The sequence below is a fragment of the Camellia sinensis genome, chromosome 4 (assembly GCF_055761805.1).
Source record: "Camellia sinensis isolate YWXY chromosome 4, ASM5576180v1, whole genome shotgun sequence".
Lineage (NCBI taxonomy): Eukaryota > Viridiplantae > Streptophyta > Magnoliopsida > Ericales > Theaceae > Camellia > Camellia sinensis.
In genome coordinates, this window is record NC_138964.1 from 40,253,596 (window position 1) to 40,275,710 (window position 22,115).

The following is a 22,115-nucleotide window of genomic DNA, read 5'->3' on the forward strand; positions in this document are numbered from 1 at the left end:
GCCCGATCCAACCCGTAGCCATCCATCTATAGTTGTTCATGGAAACCGTCCGCCTGCCGAACCTGCCCGAATTGACCGAACTTGACACATAACGAACGGTCTCGACAAGGTAGATGGTCGGCTGTGGTTCATTTTATTTGATTTTTTCAGATTCACAGTCGGTAGTGGTTTTTGTATTTTTTTTCATCTGTCGAAACTGACCAGACCGACAAATAATGTACACCTGTCTTGATTTAATTAGTTTGTGATATTTCAATTGTCTTTTGTTTTTCTCTTTTAACCCACCCACCCACCCACCTACCAAGCGTTTCATATACGCTTCACAGTTTACAATGTTTGTCTCTCACACTTCACAAAAGTCTGTTTGTGTCTCTCACACTTCACAAAGCTACTTCTGTCAACTCCTTTTTCAAAGAGGAAAACTAAAAAGGCTCCATCATTTTTCAAGGAGAAACATTGAAAAGGAAAAACAAATATATAAAGAAAGAGAAGATCGAATCAGAAAAAACAAAGCAATCCAAAGTCTATGTTTCTCTTTTGCTCCCTCTCATGTAACAAATCAAAGCTTCTCCTTGTTTTTCTATCTTCGAAGTTCAATCTGTGAGTTTCTTTCAGATGTGTGAAGCTAGATCTTCAATCCTAAAAGAGGGTTATTCTCCAGATATTGAGGTATCTCTCTTTATTCATTTTGGGTTTTTTTATTTTTGATGATTTGATTTATAATTTGTAGCTTTTTGTTGGTTAAAACTTCATATTTTGATTCTCTAATCATGGTTGATTTAGGGGTTTCTAAGTATTTTTCATTTTCTTGTTTTTGATTTTCCGATTCTCTGTTTCTTATTGTTATGTTTTCATTTAGTGTTTGTAAAATATTTTGATTTGTTCATATTTTGATTTAGAGTTTGAAAAATATTATGAGATATGTTCATGTTCTGATTTAGGGTTTAAAAAATTTTAATATTTGTTCATGTGTTTGTTGATTGAGGGATTTAAAAATATTATGAGCTGTTCATGTTTTGATTTAAGGATTGAAAAACATTCACTCTATTTTTTATTTTTTTTTTAATATTTGAGGAATCAATTATTAGGATGGTTGTTGAATAACATTTTTTTAGCACATTAATTAAAAATAAGGGTAAATTACAAATACATCCCCTGAGGTTTACTTGTAATACAAATTGCCTCCTGTAATTTGAAAAATTACAAATACCTTCCTGTCAGAATTTTTTATTTAACAGAATTAATTGAAAAAGTGAAATTTCTAACTGTTCACTTATTCAATAATAAAATTATCTGAATTATTAATTGAAATAAAATTTTAACATTATTAAAACTGTTAATTAATTTGATAATTTATTAATAAAAGGACCTATTTGTTATGAAATTAAAAATCTTAGGGGTATAATATAATTTCTAAAACCATAGAGAGTAATTTGTAATTTAAGTAAACTTCAAGGGTGTGTTTGTAATTTATCCTAAAAATAACTATGCATACACTATCATATTTTTTTAATAGAGGAAAGCAACAAAATAATTGTTAATTTTGGTGGACAATAGCAAAAAAAAAAAAAAACTTTTGAGCGCACTTTCATAAAACTAATTCATGTACATATATTATAGCCTCGTTTGGCATGAACTATTTTGGTTAAATTAATTAATACAGACAAAACAAGCTAATTTAGTCATCTAAATTATAATCATTTTACTTTTTTTCTCACAACCATCAAATACTAAAAAAATAAAAATTTATCTCAAACACAATTTTTTTAACTAGGTTAAATTAACTCATCCCAAATGAGAACTATATATGCGTTGTTTTGATCAAATTTTTTGCATTCGTTTTCTTATATGCTAATAGCCACCATTAAAAGCATGGATCAAAATCAAATTGTATGCAATTTCTTTAAGAATCGATTGAAAAGATGAATACAACATATCAGTAGAACAATAATAAAGGGTAATTCTATTCACACCGATTCAACTCAATGCACACTTTTTCAATACACAACAAAAAAATAAAAAAATTCTCAATACGCATCCATTTACTCTAATAATACTCTTATCTTCAATTTCAGAGCTCAAAATTTTGTTTCATCCACCAACTCATCATTCACGGCCGTTACCACCACTCTATCAGCTCATCCCCTTTCCATCATAAACCTCCACAGTCAACTCGAAAGTGAGTGGTTCGCGGCGAGAGACTTGTAAGATTGTATGACTCATACCAGAAGGTGGTCGCAGGCAAAAGAAAAAGAGACAACAAGAGGAGATGGCAGAAGAGAGAGGTGACGCAATTGATGGAGGATAGTTGTGGTGTCTTAGAATTGGGATTTGGGTGCAACAAGATATGGATATCATGATATTTTTGTCCTAGATATTTTTATTGCAGGACGAAAGTATATTAAGAAAATTCTTCATTAAGTGTATGAACGGATAGAAATTAGTTTGTGAAAATAAAATTACCCGATAATGACCCATGAAATATACATATAATTTTTGCTAAGATGGATATTTAACTAGAAGAGATTTGGGTGAATAGATTATTGTAATCCTCAATTAAGAAACATTTTTCTGAAAAGTATAGGAGAAAATAGCATGCATGTGTGATTAGATCTCTCACTATTAATAGGAATTTAATAAGAGCACTATGCAACCCATTTATATAAAACTCAAAAGTTTCGTCAGTTCTTTGTCATACCACTTGCCTGCCTTGCTGTCAACGACATTTTGCAGTTGAGACAAAAGGGTAGCCCAAGTGGTAAGGGCCCCTTTCACTAGACCCCAAGTCTGGGTTTTGAGTCTCACCTCCCCCTCCCCCTCCCCCTCCCCTAGGTTAGATTATAACTGTGCTGTAAAAAGAAGTTGCAATTGACCATGGCAAACATGTTAGGAGGTAATGAACCTAACATCATCACAGAATGGCCATTTAGGAGAGACCTTACAATAAGAGAAATGGATGGGCATTTCTCCAGTCCACTATTGTTGGATCTATGGAGCCCACCACGAGTTCCGTTTCAATAATCTGAAACATTCAATGTGTAGAGTTCGTCCAGTACTTTATCCCTGCAAAAAATCACATTAATCGGATATCAATAGTCCTTTGTCAGAATACATTTTTATTAACAATTTATTTTAAAAATCATATTTACCGTTGACAAATATTTTCCGATCAAGGGACTATAGATTATACAATTAACGTAATTTTTTTGCAGGAATGAACTACCACATGGCATAGAACATATTTTTACGTGGTGAAAAAAGCATACAATCCCCAAAGATGTATAAAACAGAAAAATTATAGGTGTACCCTCGCTAATTCACCTCTTGTGTCGATTTGATCTATGTAGTTCCAATTATAGCAATTTCACTCTTTAATTTTTCACATTGTGTTAATTTAGTCCGATTGATAACATCTGTCAAGAAATTGAACAGAAATCAAGGCAGAAATAGTGCATTCAAAAGAGAATGCAACATTTTAAATTGGTTGCCAACCCCTCAATCACTTTTAAGAGAGCGAATAGACTAGTTTGCTCTCTGGTTTTAGTGTAGTTTATGAAGAGCCATTATCAATTGGACTAAATTGACAAAATGTGAAAAATTCAAAGGTAAAATTGATGTAATTAGAACTACAAAAACTAAATTGACACAAAAGAAAAACTACAAGAACTATGGTCCTAATTTTTCCAAAAAGAAAAATTGCAAAAATAAATGTTTGAGAAATATGATGCAAGATCATGAGGCAAAAGGAGATGGGATAGACATTCATGACCATGGAGTAGTGCAAGGATAACAAATATTTCAAATTTAGGCCTCTACAGAGAGGAAATGGTTAATCAAGCAAACCCATTATAGATAAAACCTAACAGTTGCTACCACATGGCAGTGGTTTAAAGAGCCATCGAACTTTTGCCCAAAAATACCACTTATCGATGGTCTACTTACTTGCTAATGGTTGATAAAAAAATAAACAGCAGTTAACTGAAACCAATATTGATGCAAATTTAAGTAGACCCTTTAATTTAATACAACTATCTGTTAACTAGTCTTGGCATGCTACACAATAAATAAATAAAAACACCCGAATGCAGTGCCAAGAAAGCTAAAGTTACCAGTGCTTGAAAGCTGCAAGGAACAAAGCTGTGCAAAACTCAATCCCCATGAAAACCAACTTCATCATATTGTGTGTGTTGTGTCCATCCTATGACTGCATTTCCGTTTACTCAATAAAATTGAATTTGAACTTCAAGGTTAAAAAATTTCATTACACAAGTTGATTAGAAGAACTTGAACCATTAATAGATTCCTTTATAGTTTACACAAAACGGGAGAAATCATCTTCCAAAACAATTGAAACATCACCTCTAATTTTGACGATTTACCTTCAGATATGGCAAGGCACCAATGACATTGTCATAGTCACTGCGGTTAACTTGTAGCTGTAAGAGAACAAAATTCAATCAAAATTGAGAAATAACTGAAGGATCAACATATTGATATCAGCATATGTTCTATTCTTTTGAATTTATTTTTCTTACTTGTAAACAATTCTCTATCAAAATATCAAAAACTGTGATTCCAGATCAATGGCAATATCAACCAGTCACTGATATATATATATATATATATTAGCAATGATCATTTAAAATGTGTTCATTTTGTTTTTCATGACACATGGGCAACTAGTTCATTTCCCTAGATATCATACCATCATTCATTTGGGTAAATGTTACTCATTAAATTTTCAAGGTCCAAGCTCTCTCTCGTTGCAGAGAAAGGCTTAAAAGAGTTTTGGGGGGGGGGGCGGGGGGGGATTACATCACAATATTCAATTTGTTTGGGAAGTGGTTTTTTTTGTGGCTCTTTGGCTAAAATATGGGTGAAAAAAAATGAAGTGTTTGGGAATGGCTTTTTATGAAAAAACGTGCTTTTTTGTATGGCCTTTTGATTTTTTGGCTTTTTTTTTTTTTAAGTGACTTTTTGACCTTTTGGCTAAATTAGCCTATTGCCAAATGACCCCTAAGGCTGTGTTTGTTTGGAGGATTTAATGAGAGAAATAGAAAGAGAAAAGGAAATACAATCTCACTTTTTGTTTGGTTATCATGGAAAACACAGGGAAAATGAAAATGAGAGGGAAATGCAATCCCACTTTTTTGTCTTTTGGTTCACTTAGCCTCTTTTTTCTCAAATTCTCAACTCAACCAAACATGACTTGGAATTTGAGTCCTATCAATTCTTTCTCTTTTTCTTTCTATTTCCCTTTCCCTTTCTCTTTCCATTTCTCTCATCAAATCCTCCAATCAAACACAATCTAAATTTCTGCTAAAGCTTAGATTCCAAAGGTAAGAAGTCAGGCCTTGGGTTTGAAATGAGCCACATAAACCCTTTCATCGTCTGCAATAACAAGTGGACAAAATAATCAATACTTGAGAGAACTCTCACCATGATCACCACAGACAATCTTTCTTAAAGCTAATTGTCATGAAGTTGCCTTGTCAACATCAACATGTGATGCTTTGCTATGAGAATTTTACGATTCATGATTTTATTTGCATTCTTTTGCAAAATCGATACAGATCTATGAGTGAGTCTATTTTGATGTGAATCTCTAGTGAATCACACGATTCACTATTGATTCATGATTTGATTCAATTTTTACGATTCATGCAATTCTAAAAACTATCATGACTGTCATATTTTGATTCCCTTTTTCTCTATTTTTTTTATTTATTTTATTTTTTTAAAGTTAAAATGGCATAATACAACTTCTAATAGTGTTTAGTACAAAAATAACTAACATATATATATGATTTGTTGTTATTTTGGAGATGACGGAGTTTTCAATGGGATCAAATCAAATTGAGTGAGTCAGACACAATATGTTTTAACCTTTCTTCTCATTTTTTTTTTATTTTTATTTTTATTAAAAGAAATTATAGTGTATTTTCTAAGGATGCCTCATCCTCCTCTCTTTGGCTTTGTGCCTCAATATATTCTTGTTTGTTGCTGATCAAAAGAAAAAAAAAAGAAGAAGTAACTTACAATATGAATTATCTATTGCTATTTTATTGAAAGAAAGGCACTTCAATATTATATGGGTGAGGTAACATTGAAGTAGAAATAATGATATACGCTTATGAAATATCAATATGGTGTTTTAAGTTATTATTATTTAGAAATTGAGAGTTTGCCTTTGTTTACTTTTTTTATTAAGAATGGTTGATAAGCAATATCTAAAAAAAGGAAAAAAATATGATGGTGATCTTACATGGAAACATGTGTTAACTTCTTACCTAGTAGGCCACGTGCTTATCATTCAAAACACCATGTTCATTGATTTAAGTCTAAATATTTTATATTTATAAGATATATTTAACATATAAGTGTGTAGATATATTTTTCTAAGTAATTTATAAAAAATGACCAAATCTTTACGATCCACGATTCGATTCGATTCGATTCGTGATTCGGTACAGGTCATTTCGATTCACGATTTGACAACTATGATGTGATGCAGCACTAGAAGCAAAGTAAAGGAGGAGAAGAAATATAGAGAAGCACGAAGCAGACAGAGAAAAAAGGGGAGGAACCAATTTCACAAATCAATTTTCAATTAATTAATATCCAAACCAAGTCTACAAAACCTATAACATATAGGCTTATTCATAGGCATGTATAAAAAAATTCCAAAATAAAATATCAAAACTTTGTCAAGGTGGTACACTCGTAAAATTATATTATATCCATACCCACCAGTACTTATTGAAAAATATTTCCATTTTTGCATGTGTATTATGCCTCCATCTATTTCGTACTTTGTCAATAGAAGTTTACACAACTAATCTGGTATCTACTAATCTGGTATCTTTGATATGTAATACCAAAAATCCATTTAGATTCTAACACCAAATTCATCATTCAGCACCTTTCCAAGTCTTTTTTCCTTAAGAAGCAGTAATTTTTCAATCATAACACCCTATGTTTCCTCACTGCTAGTAAGTACATGCAGCCTGCTCAAGGTTTTCGCAATGTGGCTAATTTATCTAAAAGAAAATTGAAGGAAAGAAAGGTAAAAAGGAGATAAGAAGTCTCTTAAAGAAAATAAAATAAACAACAGAGCAAAAGAGCAATATCAACTTCTGCTTGCTTCTAGGTTTAAGAATTCCTTAGTTGTTGCACCGAAACATATAAATATTGACTGCTACAAATCCCCATGAAGCTTCCTTGCAGAGGAACATAATCAGCCTTACAAGGCCTGCCTATAATAGCCCTTTCTTTGCCATGGATCAGCCTCATCATAACCTTATTGATTCATCAGAAGTAACTAGCTTAAGGCCTTCAGCTTAAGAATAGACAAGTCATTCTATTATCAATCTGGTAGCCATTATGATGAGAATACCAATCCAAATTCAGCTTTATCTCTAACACAAGAGGCTTCCAAAATTCATTAATTAAAACTCAACCAAGTTGGTACACAAAATAGATCATTTGGCCCAATTCTATCTAAATAGGCCCCAAAGTAACAGCTGAATAAATAAACTTCAAGGTTGAAATCTTGAAATCGCTATCCAATATTGGATTCCTTAGAAAACTTCAAACTTCATAACAAATTATGATCGAATGAATGTCAATCGTACCAATGGATTTTAGCTTTCATCTTCCAAGCCTAATCATATCTAAAGAACTAATATTGATCTTTACTTATCATATACACACATACATGCATGGTTGTTAGAATTGTACGATTCACAATTTGATTCATATGATTCAATATGAGTTTTAACAAAAACGATTCGAATCGTGATGTTGCATCGGAAATTGAGTGAATCGTGCAATTCAATTTGCGATTCACTATGATTTGTTACGATTCAGTTATATTCTATTTTTGTTTTTCTCTTACATAATGCATGAAATCACATGGTGTTCACCAAACTATCAAGACATATAGAAAAGAACAATTAGTTATATTCATATACATGATGTTATACGTATATACGTATATAAAAATTAGTTATATTTATTTTCACATCATTTTGAACACTATGATTTATAAAATTAATCTTATGACTCACGATTCAATACTGTTCACTATTCTCTATTTTGGCAAAACAATTTAGGATTCAATTTGCGATTTGACAACAATGCACACGTGTGTGTATATATATATATATATATATAAACAGAGAAATTGAATGAAATAAAAACCCAATTAATACCTCCTATTCTAACACATAACTACTAAATAAAAGGGTGAAACAATCGAATAGCAATAAAATTATGCATAAAGAAGAGATTGAGAATGAGTTAAAAGAGGAAAAAAAAAGCCCTAACCATCTTGGAGAGTCGCAATTTCCTCTTGGTATTCTTCTTTCCAAGCAAATGCTGCTTCCCAGCTCTCCTCCTCATAATCTTCCCACTACCCGTGACTCGAAATCGCTTCGCCGAAGCCTAAAAACACCCCAAAAAACATATCAAATAAGTACCCAATTCCTCAATTACCTACAAAACACACAGAGATAGAGAGAAAGACCTTGTGGGTTTTCATTTTGTAGCCTTTTGCAGAGACGACGGTGAGAGATGGGGGGGTTGGAGTGGGAAAGCTGAGACGAGGAAGGATTGGGGAGAAGCCAGATATGGTGTGTGAGGAACTGAGGTTGAGTGAGGATTTCTTGGTGAATTGTGAGAGGCGAACAATGGCAGGAGTGGTACGAAGACTAGTAATAGAAGAGCGAGCAATTGGGGATGAGACTTTGAAAGCAAAACAGAAGGTTGCTGTTGAGGAGGACGCCATTGTTGCTTTCTCTCTGCTATTTGTTGTTTTGGTTGGTTAAAAAAAAAAATACTCAAAAAAATAACTTATATTTTAATTATAATCATCATTAGTTTTTCGTTATTAAGTAATTTTATAATAAAAAATGCATGTAAATTAAGTAGATATAAAATCAGAAAAATATTCAGTGTGTTTGGTTTGAGTTTTCTGGATTAAGTTTTTTAAAAATTGAATTTTTTTGTTTTCGTATTCTTTTATTTTTAGTGAATATTTTTTAAATTTTAAACATTTTTTTTTTACTTTTTTAGATGCACTTTAGTTAGATGTATCTAAAAAGTAAAAAATTTGTGAAAAAATATTTTAAAAAATTAATAAATACATAAAAATACAAAAAATGTACTGAATTCTTGTATTTTTTTTTATGTTTTTGGTATTTGGTGAATTTTTAAAAGATTTTTTTTACAATTTTTTTACTTTTTAGGCGTATTTATGTTAAGTGTATCTAAAAAGTAAAAAAATTATTTAAAATATTAAAAAAATTCAGTAAAAATAAAAAAAACACAGAAAATAAAAAAATAAAATTTTCTGAAAAGTGTTTTCTAAAAAGAGAAAACAAGCAAGCTTTCTTTTGCATTATCATTTTGCTAACATACACAAATTATTATTATTATTATTTATTATTATTATTTTTTTTTTTTTGTGCGCGCGCACATGTGTTAGAGTAAAATGATAAAAATCACCTAAAATTAAAAACTACTACTAGGCTGGGTTTTTGAGTTGAGGTTTGTGTGCTTGGGCAATTGAGTTTTGAAAACGTGTTTGTGGAAATCTTAATCAAACAAGTTTTTTGTTTTAAAACTTGAATTTAAAAAAAGTTTTGAAATATATGTTGTGAAAATCACATAAGTTTTAGATTTTCAATTTTGAAAAAATATAATTCAAAATTCAACCAAACGGACGCAAGCTTTTTTATTACTTCAATGAAGACCTTGTGAGTTAACTACCAAAATAAATGTATATTAACCTAATCCCTAATTGTAGTGACTGAACTAACAAAGAGAAAAGGGGTTGTCGCATGCCACCGTCGTAATGACCTTTTTCTCCAAATGACACATTTTAAGTTTTTATTATTATTATTATTATTTTTAAAAAAAGGTAAATTAACAACACTTCTTGAGGTTTGACTAAAATACAGATTCACCTATGAAATTTGAGAAATTACATCCCGTTCTCTGAAATTTATATTTGCATTACAAATTGACTATTGAGGTTTATATTTGCATAACAAATTGATCATTTAGGTTTATATTTGCATAACAAATTACTCCCTTATTTGTTATGCAAATATAAACCTCATGAGGCAATTTATAATTTTCCAAACCTCAAGGAAGAATCCATATTTTAGTCAAACCTCAAGAGCGGTGTTGATAATTTGTCCAAAAAAAAAAATTCCTACTTTATTCCAAAGACACTCTTTTCATTATCTTTATTATACATAAAAAAAGAAATTTATTTGAAGTAACGTAAAGTGACAATAGTAACTATATACGATAAGGGGAAAAAAATATATACATATTTGGAACAAAATAGTGTGTAAATAGCAACTCTAAAAAAAAAAAAAGGAAAAATCACTCATAAATCCCATTTGGAAAAAAGTTATTCCATTTAGTCCTAGAAGTTTTCTTTCAAACCAATTAGTCTTTTTAATTTTGGGTATGTTGTATTTCCTTGATTTGGGGTTTGAAAGTTTACTTGTTTGCTCTTGTGTGTGATTTTGTTTGAATTTTTTCCTAATGTTGGATGTGCATGGATGAGGTAGGTTTTTATGTTTCTATTTTTTTTTTTTTTTTTTGTAAGGATTTAGTGGAGTGATTTGTAGGTGGATGATGTTACTCCGTTTGTGGTGTTATTGGTGTGGCGGTCGTTTTTTTTTTTTTTTTGTGTGTGTGTGTGTGTGGTGTTCGTCTCTATTGTAACATTGACATTATAACATTAACATTAATTAATATCCAAACGTAATACTAATGTAACACATAAAAAAAAACCCTTACTATAGTTTTTCCAAACGCAACATTCCAATATAACACTCCAAAAAAATTCCTTAGTATAACACTTTAAAGTAACACACACAAAAATTTCTTATTGTAACACTCTAATGTAACACACACAAAAAACTCCTTAGTGTATTTTTTTCAAACGTAACTCTCTAATATAACACACAACAAAACTCCTTAATGTAACACTCTAATGTAACACACAAAAACTTCTTAGTGTAACACTTTAATGTAACATACAAAAAAATTTCTTGTTGTACTTTTTCAAATGTAACACTCTAATATAATCCTCTAAAAAAATCATTAGTGTAACACTCTAATACAACAAATAAAAACTCTTTAACGTAACATTCTAATGTAACACACAAAAAAACTCCTTAGTATACTTTTTCTAAACGTAACACTTCAATACAACACTTTAAAAAAATTCCTTAGTGTAATACTTTAATGTAACACACAATAAAATTCTTTGGTTTACTTTTTCCAAACGTAATGCTCCAATGTAATACAAAAAAAAAAATTTCTTAGTGTATTTTTTCTAAACATAACACTCTAATGTAACACTAAAAATAAAAAATAAAAAATGAATGTGATATTCTTCAAATCATTCCAAAAGGAGTATAAATATTCCTTAGTAAGTTTTGAACAAATGTATAATTTCAAGCTTGGGTGTTACTTTTGAAAAAAAAAAAAAGTACACTAAAGAGTTTTTTTAGTGTTTTTGTGTGTTACATTAGAGTATATTATATTGGAGTGTTACGTTTGGAATTACACTGATTGAAGTGTTACGCTTGGAAAAAGTACACTAAGAATTATATATATATATATATATATAATTTTTACATTGGAGCATTACGTTTGGAAAAAATACACCAAAGAATTTTTTTTAGTGTTACGTTGTTACGTTTAGGAAAAATAAACCAATGAGTTTTTTATGTGTTACATTGAAGCGTTACGTTATTAGAGTGCTATATTAGAGTATTAGGTTTTTGTTCATAATGTGAGATTTGTTCTAGAATGAGGAAAAATCCAAAACTTCTATAATTCAAATTGCCTAAATGTGTAATTTTACATTTTGAGAAAATCACTTTTATCCCTAAAAAAATAAACCGAAACATGTAAGTGACTACCATTTTCTGCTTGGAAGAGAGACAAGATCCCTAATCCTTATTTCCTTTTGGAAAGATTTAAAAAGAGATGGATGATTATTTATGTTGGGGCTCTTTTCTGCTTGTGATTCCCTACAATTGCATGGTTCCCATTGATTAGTCTGGGTATTACTAGGCAGCTAGTTTTCAATTTTCCGTTCATCAAAATTTTAGTATAAGGCCTACAATCCTTGTATGGAGCAATCTCCGCTGTGTTTTTAATTGTTTTTCTCCTATTTATAATAAAATTAAATGGGTAAAAAATAGTATAAAATTAAGAAGGCAGAGGAGTCAAAACATGAGATAGGGTTAGGGAATCTTCCCATTTTTTTAAAAGTAAAGATAAATATTAAATTAAAAATTAGAAAGGAATGTCAATCTGAAATATATTTCAGTGAGAGTCATGTGCAGATTGCATGGGTTGCTCTACTATTGTCTTTTATCTTTTACTAGTGAAAACTACAATTTAGGCTGAATTTTTCAAGTCCTAGTTCAATTTGGCTTTGGATTCTGGAGATGTCATAAATTTATCATGCCTATTAGTTGCCGACCCCATACGAAAATGAACCTTTATTTTGGGTACGTCTTAGGGGAAGATCCTTTCCAGTTCCAACACTTACTTTATATAATCATCATTCAACACTTATCCCAAATGCCACAATTCAATAGCTAGTCACTATCACTTGTGGTATTTGGATAAAGTGTCAGATGATGGTTGTATGAAGAAAGTGTTGGAGAGGATCTGGATTCCATCTTGACACACCTTAAAGGTGTGTAATTACGTACTTTTATCAATATGAGGTGGGTTTAAAGGTGTGTTCTAAATAATGGTTGGAAATGTTTATAGCTTATGTTGTTGGCTTTAAAGGGTGATCGCTTGAGCTTTGGGTTAGTTCAATCTGCCTGTAAGTGTAACTTGCTGGCAAGTAATATTTAAGAGTACAAAGAGTTCTGTGATTTTATATACTTGAAGGTTTCAGCTAATTTAGCAGTCGTCACCTATTAATCACGTTTTCATGTCTGGTAGAGTTTTGGAGGCCAGTACACGAGGTTAAAGCCTCTAATTAGCGCATTTTAGTGAGATTTTCATTCATTCCCCTTTTTGAACATGGCTCGTTATGAGAATTGTTTTGTTCTCCACTCAGGTTCTTTATTTATTTATTTCTTTTTCATTTCAGACTTTTTTTTTTTTTTGGAGCCATGATATTATTCATTTGAACTGAAATCAATTGTTTTTTTGTGCTCTAATGTGTTAAGGGGACCTATTTCCTATATGTTCTGATAAAATTGGCTTCTTATCAAATAAAGTTATGATTTTGGGAAAATAAACTAAAGAGAAAAGATGGATTGTGATACGCTTCACATGCAAGGATCATGAGGAGTGCATAATTTGTTTATAATTTGAACATACCGATGTTGGAATTTTTTGAAGCTTAATGTGTTCTTAAGTGGTATTTGTCATTTTCTTAGATGAGTTTCTATTATGTTTCTAAATTCAGTGTTTATTTTTGTTCTGTTTGCACTATCTTAATTGCATATTTTGACAATTGGGTTCAACTTTGTCCATCTGAGTAGATGCAGTTTTTTTTTTTCATGGTTTGTTTTTGTTGTGATAAGATGTGATTCTTCATATTGATAATGTTGCAGGGCTCATGGAACTACTTCTGGGATTGTACACTCCATTGATATTCATCCATCAAGAAAACACACTTGTATTGTAAGATGCCACTTTTTCATTCTTCATTCCTCTCATAAAAATATGTAGATTTGATGGACTAAGCTTAACTCATGGGCATAATGTAGTGTCCATCAAGTAAGAATTAAAAACATCAGAAAGTAAATGCCGAGGCATTAGGACAGCGGTATACAAACTATTGGGTTTTGTTTTAGCTGTCCCCATTGTTCTCTCTCTCTCTCTCTCTCTTCACCTAATTTTTTTTTTTTGAGGTGGGGGCGCAAAATTACAGTATATTTGGAATATCCAGTGGCTGATAATATTTATGATTGGTCTGTAGTTTTTCTTAGTTGATAAAAGGTTCAGTAATGACTTGGAAAAGATAACAAAAGATGATGATTTGGAATATAAACTAAAGCCTACTGTTGTTTGTGTTAGAAACAGATCTTATCAAAATGTATCATATTGTGGTATTATAAGGGGTTTGGGCAGCTATATAATTATATGGTTTATTTGATTGCCACACTATAACGAAGTTTGCTGTTGTACTGTTGCTGCAGATGCATGCTGATATTCTGTCCTTGAGTCAACTGATTAGCTTTTTTGAGATAACTAGGATCTCTAATTGTCTGCTGATTATGTAGCTAAGATAGCTCTGCTTGTGTTTAGTAACTGGTTGATGTTCATCTTGATGATCATTGAGATTTATGTATTGGTGCAAATACTACCAACTCTGATTGAAATTGTTTCTATGGCATATGTCTAAGAATTTTGATTTCTCAACTATTGCTTCTTTTTATTTTTTTATTTATTTTTTCCTTTTAATATTAAATATACCAGACAGGAATTATGCTTATGAACATTCATTTAAGATGATGCCTCCAAGGAGAACCCGTTTTTTACTGTTAAAAAAAAAAGCTTGCATGCTTAAATTTCATGCTGGGTGATGATTCAAAGGATTTTGTGATCACATTGAAATTCTTCCATGTTTAATTATTGGATTACATGGTTATTTGGAAACCGAATAAGTTGTCTTTTTGTGTTCTGATTTGAGAAATTTTTCGAGATTGTTTATTTATTATGCTGGTTTACATGAAGGCAGGAGGCTCTTCTGGTACTGTATTTGCATGGGATCTTCGGTGGCAACAGCAGCCAATAGTTCTTTCTGGGGTTGCAGCAGGTGAGTTTCAGTCCCACTCATTATCTGAGAGTGAAATTTGGGAGGTCCAGTATGACAGCTATTCTTCAAACATCGGTAACATGTCAACATCACAGGTGTTACCTGTTATGATCTACTCAGAAGATGGAATCCTTGCTGTTGTTGAACAAGGTATGAAATTTGTTGCCATATTTGGCTTTTTCCATTTGAGTGCTCTAGTGGAAAGGCTTAAGGTCATCTTATTTGCCAAGTGGCTGAATTCATATTTCTTGTTTTCTGTGGCAAAAAGATAGAGCTGGCACACTTAACTAGAAACTATAAATCCATCCTAAGAAGCATGGACACTTCTAAAAAGGTGACGTATTCGTGTCGTATCCGTGTCGGACACCGATACTCTTTGGACACTCTCAGGACACGTGTCCGACACTCTTCAAAACGTGTCCTATTTTTTAAATTTTTTTAAAGACTTGGACACTCTTTGGACACTTGAAGGACATACGTGTCCATCGCTTAAATACAAGTGTCTAACAATTAGACATATGTGAAATTAATTATAAGTTTGAACAAAACAACTTAAGATACAATAATAAAACAAAAACTATATAAATTTATAGGAATTAGTATCATATTGTATTTTTTAATATCTTTTTAATGATATATTCATGTATATAACATATAATAAATATATAAAATTACATATTTCATGCGTGTCCCTCACGTGTCGTGTCCTACATTTTTTGAAAATTAACGTGTCAGCGTGTCCGTGTCGTACTCGTGTCGTGTCACGTGTCTGTGTCCATGCTTCTTAGAATCCATCCAATTTCATCCATTTAAACTCTCGTCAAAATATATAAATAAACGGGTTATAAATGAGTTGTATACCTGTTGGGTTGATCTGGTTAATTTGTCGGGTTAATGGGTTGATCAGATTAATTTTCCATACCTTTGTGCCAAATTCAACTCAACTCACTTAAACCCCGTTTATTAAACGGTCAGGTTTTTTAAATGCATTATTCGTTTTGACCCATTCAAACCTTTTGCCTTCTCTACAAAAGGAATACTTGCTTCAGACAATCTGTAACGTCTCTTATCTGGTGGTTGATTTGTTTCACACTGTTCCTTTGCACAAGTGAGGAACCCATTGAACTCTTGGCTGAACCATGTGCTATCAACAGCTTTGACATTGACCAACAGAACCCCTCGGTGATGTGTTTTTTCTTCTCTCTTTCTCCTATACACAGTTTTATCTAAGAGATGTACAACATTTTGCTCTTGGAGATAAATTACTTTGCTATGTCATATATCTGTGGATTTGCTAAAAATGACTGATGATTTCAATTGTTGCCATAACAGGATGTGATATGTAGTTTAGAGTGGGAGGCTATTGCCGTCTTGATGAGGGCATAATTTCTGAAACTAAAATGAAGAATCCGGTGGCATAAATAGGATCTGTTCATTATCCTTTCAATGTATCGTAAAAAGTGAAAGTGATGATCTACTTGGGGCAAAAAGAAGCAGCACATCATGATTTTGGGAAGATGAACTGGGTAGCTTCAGTTTGTTCTAATAACCAGCATATGCACCCAAAAATGTAAGGTTTATAGTTATGCTTTATCTTATCTAGTAGTACAGAATAGAGTTGGCTTTTTAACAGCACCAGACTGAATCCATGTTGGAAAAGTTATCTTGGGCCATCTGCTTTTGTTTTGAAAGACATTGCTAACGAAACACTAAAGCCATGGACCCAAAAAAACTGTTCAGAGCGCTAGTGCATGGCTGAGATTGATTGTATTGTGTGGGGTTCATGGCTTAGATGAATTTTAACCACACAATGGTGTTTCTGGATAATATTTACAACAATGATTCATACCACTCAAAAAAACACCACTAATAGTACTAATGCATTGGAAATGTCAAAAAAAATAAAAAAAAGGTCCACTATCACATCATTAGTGTTCTCCTAGTGCTTCTTTTTTAGTGCTCTCAACTATTTTTCTAAAATTTATGGGGTTGTAGCATTGTTGCGAATGAATTGCAAGCTGCAGTTGCAGCTAACTATGGCTTGGCCCAAGTTAATTGCTTTCAACTGCATTAGTAAGGGTCATTTTATTTATTTGATTTCATTTTCTTTTTAAGTGGCTTTAGACTAGAAATGGGGAATGGGTCAAATAAGATTTATTTATTTATTTTACGAAGACAAATTTTTTATTTTTTGATTTTTTTGTTGTCTTTTTGGGTGGAAGTTTTACAATAACTCTTCCTTTAAGAGAAAATCAAGCTGTTTTATCAACAATAATTTTAGATTTATCATATTTTTATATTATATCAAGTTTTAAATTTTGTCAACACAATATTGGCAATAAGTTCCATAACTAATGTGTATTTGTAATGTAATATCATGTATACAAGTCTAATGTACTATTAATAATTAGATTAATGGTGAATTACATTAACGGTCTCTATAGTTTAGGTCTTATATCATTTTGATTCCTAACTTTTCAATTGTGTGATATATTTGACTCTGACTTTGGATTCTAAATTTTGACTCTTGTTCCAAATAAGTACAATTGAAGATACCATTATTCAATTTTAAGGGCAAAATTGTCGATTTGATAAAATATAAACTAATTTGACAAAAATAAATGTCAAAAAAATATTTTTGAATTTTAAAAAATTATTTCTACCCACTAAAAATAAAATTATGTAAAATTGATAAATCTTTTAGACATTTAATTTTTTTTACTAAATTAATTTTTATTATGAGTTTAGATGATAATTTTGAAATGGGTGGTTGTTTTTATTTTCATTAAATTAGTTTCTATTTTTTAAAAAGTTAAATATTGCGACAACTTTGATATCATTATTAAACCAATCTATTAAATCAAAAAATTAAAAATTAAAAAAATTCATATATTAAATATATGGATTACACATTAAAAGCTTAACAATCACTCATTACATGATCATTATCCAAACACATAATAAAAATTAATTTGGTAAAAATAAATAAATGTCTAAAAGATTTATCAATTTTACATAATTTTATCTTTAGTGGGTAGAAATTATTTTTAAAAATTCAAAAATATTTTTGGACATTTATTTTTGTCAAATTAGTTAATATTTTATAAAATTGACGACTTTGCCTTTAAAATTGAACAATAGAATTGTCTTTATTTAGAACAAGATTCAAAATTCAGGGTCAAATGTGTCATAATTGAAAAGTTAGAAACCAAAGTGACACGAGTTCCAAACTATAAGGACTATTAGTGTAATTCGCTCTTATATTAATATTACATATGGTAAATAAGAATGTAGTAACCTTTGTTGACATTGTGTATTTGTGTATTTTATTTTTTTTTTGTTGATCGGTAAAATTTAGTGATTATTTGTTAGATTAGGAAGATCTCCCTTCGGAGGAAACTTGTTAATTTAGATATTAAAAAAAATAATGAAAAGTTAAGTATAATTTTAAGTGTTAAGATTTGTTAATTTAGAAAGTAAATGAACACCATCATAGAAATATCAAAGTATATTAAGAATTTCTTTTTGGGGAGTTGCTATTTACACACCATTTTATTCAAAATATATATATTTTTTGGTTATTATATAGTTACTATTCTCACTTCACTTTACTTCAAATGAATTTCTTTTTTATGTATAATAAAGACAACGAAAAAGGTATTTTTGGAATAAAATATGATGACAATAGTGGCTTTTTTTTTATATAATTTTAATAACATAAAATGTGTCATCTGGGAAAAAAAAATCATTACAACGGTGGCACGCTACTGCCCCTCTTTTCTTTGTTAGTTCAGTCACTACAATTAGGGATTAGGTTAATATACATTTATTTTGGTAGTTAACCCACAAACGTCTTCATTGAAGTAATAAAAAAGTTTGGGCCCTTCAGTTGAGTTTTTGAATCACTTTTTTAAAATTTAAAACCTAAAACTTATTTGGTTTTCACCACATATATTTCAAAACTCTTTTTAAACTCAAGTTTTAAAACCTAAAATTTATTTGGTTGAGATTTTCACAAACATGTTTTCAAAACTCAATTGCCAAAGCACACAAACCTCAACTCCAAAACCCATCCTTGTATTAGTTTTTAAATTAGGTTAATTTTATTTTTATATATATATTTTTCAGTATTAAGTAATTTTATTAAAAAAAAATGTGAAACATTTTAAATGCATATAAATTAAGTGGATATAAAATCAGAAAAATATTTCCTTTGTATTATCATTTTACTCTAACATTCATAAACATGTCGACTATGTGTTTGGCAAGTGGGTTTGTAGGTTTTTTTGGCTATTTTAGCCACAAAAAACAAAATAGGCTATTTTAGCCATAACAAACAAAATATCACATCCAACCCATAATCATTATATTCTTCTCTCACAAAAAAAACTCAAAAAAGCCAAAAAGCCCAAAAGCCCAAAAGCCCTTCCCAAACCAAGCTTTTAAGCCCAGGCTAAAATAGCCAAAAAAGCCAAAAAGCCAAAAAGCCAACCCACTTCCCAAACGGAGGCTATGTATACTCTTATGTGAACAAGTTACAATTGTGTTTCGAGCAAAACCTAAAACGAAAGTTAGTGAAACAAATATGCCAGGAAAATGTTAGTTATCACGAAATTTTATACTTAAAATATAAGTTATTTTTTAAGTATTTTTTTAAAAATATGTAATATTGTTAACTAAGTAAAAACACCTCAATCAAAAAAAAAAAAAAAAAAGGTAAAAACACTCTACTTATACTAACAATATATTTACAAAATAATATAAATTTTAGCATTATTTTATTTCAAACGAAAACAGGGATGAAAATGACAAAAAGACAATGCAACCATTTTTTAGTAGATGAATTATTATTATTTTTATGGAAAATTGACTAGTAAGTCCCATTTTGGGAACTTATGTTTCAGATAGTCCTAAGGCCCCGTTTGTTTTAGGCTATAGGGAGGGTATTGGGACTAGTAATACCAAGGTATTACTAATGCCCTTGTTTGTTTGCAGAGATAGCCTTTGTCACACCCCAAACCCGGGCATGACCGGCCGTGGCCCACAGGGACTTAGCCCAAGGCACACGTAAGCCTAAACACGCATTCAATATCACCTTGAACAATTAAACCATAGTCCAATAATAAATAATCAAAACTCAATCCAGTGACATGCCACAAGTGAAAAACAAGTCATAACCAACTTCCTAAAAATATATATATAGTAAATGGGACACAAACCGCCCACAAAATAAAATAATTCTAAATAAAACCCAACCACAATGTATGCACAAAACTCGACAAAGCAACCTAAAAGAAAATTAAATAAATGCCCTAGAGGTCCATGCAATTGAGTCCCCGCTACGCCATGAATCCACTCTAAGTCCTTCTAACACCTGGAAGTGATAAAAACTAAGTCAGCTAATAGCTCAGTGAGTAGCAACATGGATAGTAAATACAGTTTTGAAAACAGGGATAAATTCCAAAATAAGATATATATCACAGAAACTAGATTGGCATACAGTTTGGTAAATACAATCTGTTTCAAAAGAAGGTTCCACAGTTCAACACTTAAAATACTCATGTCTCGCAAGAACATGATAAATGACATTTTCCACTTAAAACAGATTATAACATGAACACCAATAATTTTCTGGGTACCAAGGAAAACAAATAATCTGCCACACATTTCTCAGGCTATAAGCCCCGTTGGATCCAATACCGAACTAAGAGTCATCCTCAGGGTGGCACCTGAGCCTTTTCTCAAAGACGATCCAATTGAAGGTCACCTAGTTATTTTTAAAGGTCTTTTCCTTACAATCGTTGAGCACTAGAGTCATCACGGCCCAACCCGGATCTGTTCCCTAGTGGCCAGAGTCACCACACACAGTGGAATAATTTCCCTGGACTAAATACACACATGGTCCCAATAATCAATACACATCAGTTTCGCAAAACATGGTAGTTCATCATTATAAACATGAGATCAAAATAAATAGTTTACAGTATGCCACGTTCACACATGTTTCAGAAATAATTTGATTCAATTGATAATATAATAATTTATCAAAACAGTTTAGTCTTAAAACAACAATTTAATTTTCCAACAGTACAGGGTAAGGGAACATTTATAAAAATATGTAGCATGAAACTACTCACCTGAAAACGAAATAATATAATCCTCGAATAGAGTGTAAAAGTTCAACTAGTGCCCTGAACCAAGTATAAAAAAAAACTACATGTTACAACTAATTTAAAAATACTAAAAAAAAATAGGAACTAAGTAACCTCAACTAAAGCGCACTAACACGGCTCAACCCAACTCACCGTTACTCTTAAATATTACCTAAGTTCATGTTCTTCAAGGTTTAAAATCACCCAAGACATGGGTTTCGGTCAAAACTTAATTAATTGTGACTTTAAGATAAAACAGAATTTCAAACAAGCCTTCCCAACCTATTCACTAACTTTGAAAATTACAAATCCCACTCCACGCTATTCGAAAAATTCCAATAACCTCCAGATATGATCTAATATATCCTAAGTTTCAAACCCAATTGGTTTCACTTGATTTGCTTATCAAAATAATTATCTACAATTTATTATATCCAAACAGGTTGTTTTCTGCAGCACTTTAAAGAAATTGACGGTTCTTTTAATATACACGAGCAATCAATGCAAGGCCAAAAAGGTACAAAACTAGACTCGTAACCGGTTCTAATGACACTAAATTGATAATTTTTGGATTTATACCCAAAGAGAACAACACTTCCGAATTTACTATTTTGGACTTGTTTCCTGGACAGATTTGAATACCTCAATTTATATGGATTTTGACTCCCAAAAATTATGAAAAAATTCAGATATGCAATTCAATATGTAATTAATCTACTGTAAAAATTTCAGATTAAAATTCATTCGTTTGATATGGTTTCTTGATTTTTAAAGTCTATGATTCTGCACAGAATTTTTCCTTGAATAATACCCAATCTTTATACATGAATGTGTTGAACCTTAAACATTATATCTAGACCTATACCAAACAAGGGCACCAGTCCACTGTCAACAAAACACACAAAAAAATAATGTCACATCTCTTGCACAATGAGACTCACGCAACCACACAGCACCTCTTCTTCCATCATTATTTCCCATAACCCAAGTTTGATATACTAAACTTCCCTTCACACCAGCCCATAAATTAATATATACCTGAATGATCAAACCATGCATTTCACGAACTCAACTATAGAAGATCAAAAATAATAATAGAAGTGAGAATAAACAATTAAATTACCCACAAAGTATTGGTT

At 31.0% G+C, this 22,115-nt stretch overlaps 1 protein-coding gene and 2 long non-coding RNA genes across 5 annotated transcripts; 2 read left to right on the forward strand and 1 right to left on the reverse strand.

The window, feature by feature from the left end:
- Positions 1–305: 305 nt before the first annotated feature.
- On the forward strand, positions 306–14,905 carry LOC145824578 (uncharacterized). The gene is made up of 3 exons (XR_014366350.1): positions 306–669; positions 13,617–13,686; positions 14,743–14,905. It is a non-coding gene; the product is annotated as an uncharacterized LOC145824578 (long non-coding RNA).
- On the reverse strand, positions 4,216–8,844 carry LOC145824577 (large ribosomal subunit protein bL35c-like). Of its 3 annotated transcripts, XM_082924656.1 has the most exons (4): positions 8,528–8,844; positions 8,329–8,445; positions 5,354–5,391; positions 4,216–4,436 (listed from the first exon to the last, which is right to left on the reverse strand). In XM_082924656.1, exons 1-4 carry the CDS (start codon positions 8,786–8,788, stop codon positions 4,382–4,384), a joined length of 471 nt encoding a protein of 156 aa, XP_082780782.1. In that variant the 5' UTR covers positions 8,789–8,844; the 3' UTR covers positions 4,216–4,381. The 3 variants fall into 3 exon arrangements, with proteins under 3 accessions (XP_082780782.1, XP_082780783.1, XP_082780781.1); XM_082924657.1 differs by lacking the exon at positions 5,354–5,391 and having other exon boundaries at positions 8,528–8,843; XM_082924655.1 differs by lacking the exons at positions 4,216–4,436; positions 5,354–5,391 and adding an exon at positions 5,728–7,299.
- An 874-nt stretch (positions 14,906–15,779) lies between the features above and the next one.
- On the forward strand, positions 15,780–16,651 carry LOC145824590 (uncharacterized). Its single transcript, XR_014366371.1, has 2 exons — positions 15,780–16,006; positions 16,157–16,651. It is a non-coding gene; the product is annotated as an uncharacterized LOC145824590 (long non-coding RNA).
- The last annotated feature ends 5,464 nt before the right edge of the window (positions 16,652–22,115 follow it).

What these genes read in the sequence shown, in the direction of transcription:
- LOC145824577 (XM_082924655.1), bottom strand. Translation starts at nt 8,788, where the DNA reads ATGGCGTCCTCCTCAACAGCAACCTTCTGTTTTGCTTTCAAAGTCTCA. An exon ending in ACAAAATGAAAACCCACAAG is followed by an intron (nt 8,446 to 8,527) that starts GTCTTTCTCTCT and finishes GGGTGTTTTTAG; the next exon opens with GCTTCGGCGAAGCGATTTCG. An exon ending in AATTGCGACTCTCCAAGATG is followed by an intron (nt 7,300 to 8,328) that starts GTTAGGGCTTTT and finishes TGAATCAATAAG; the next exon opens with GTTATGATGAGGCTGATCCA.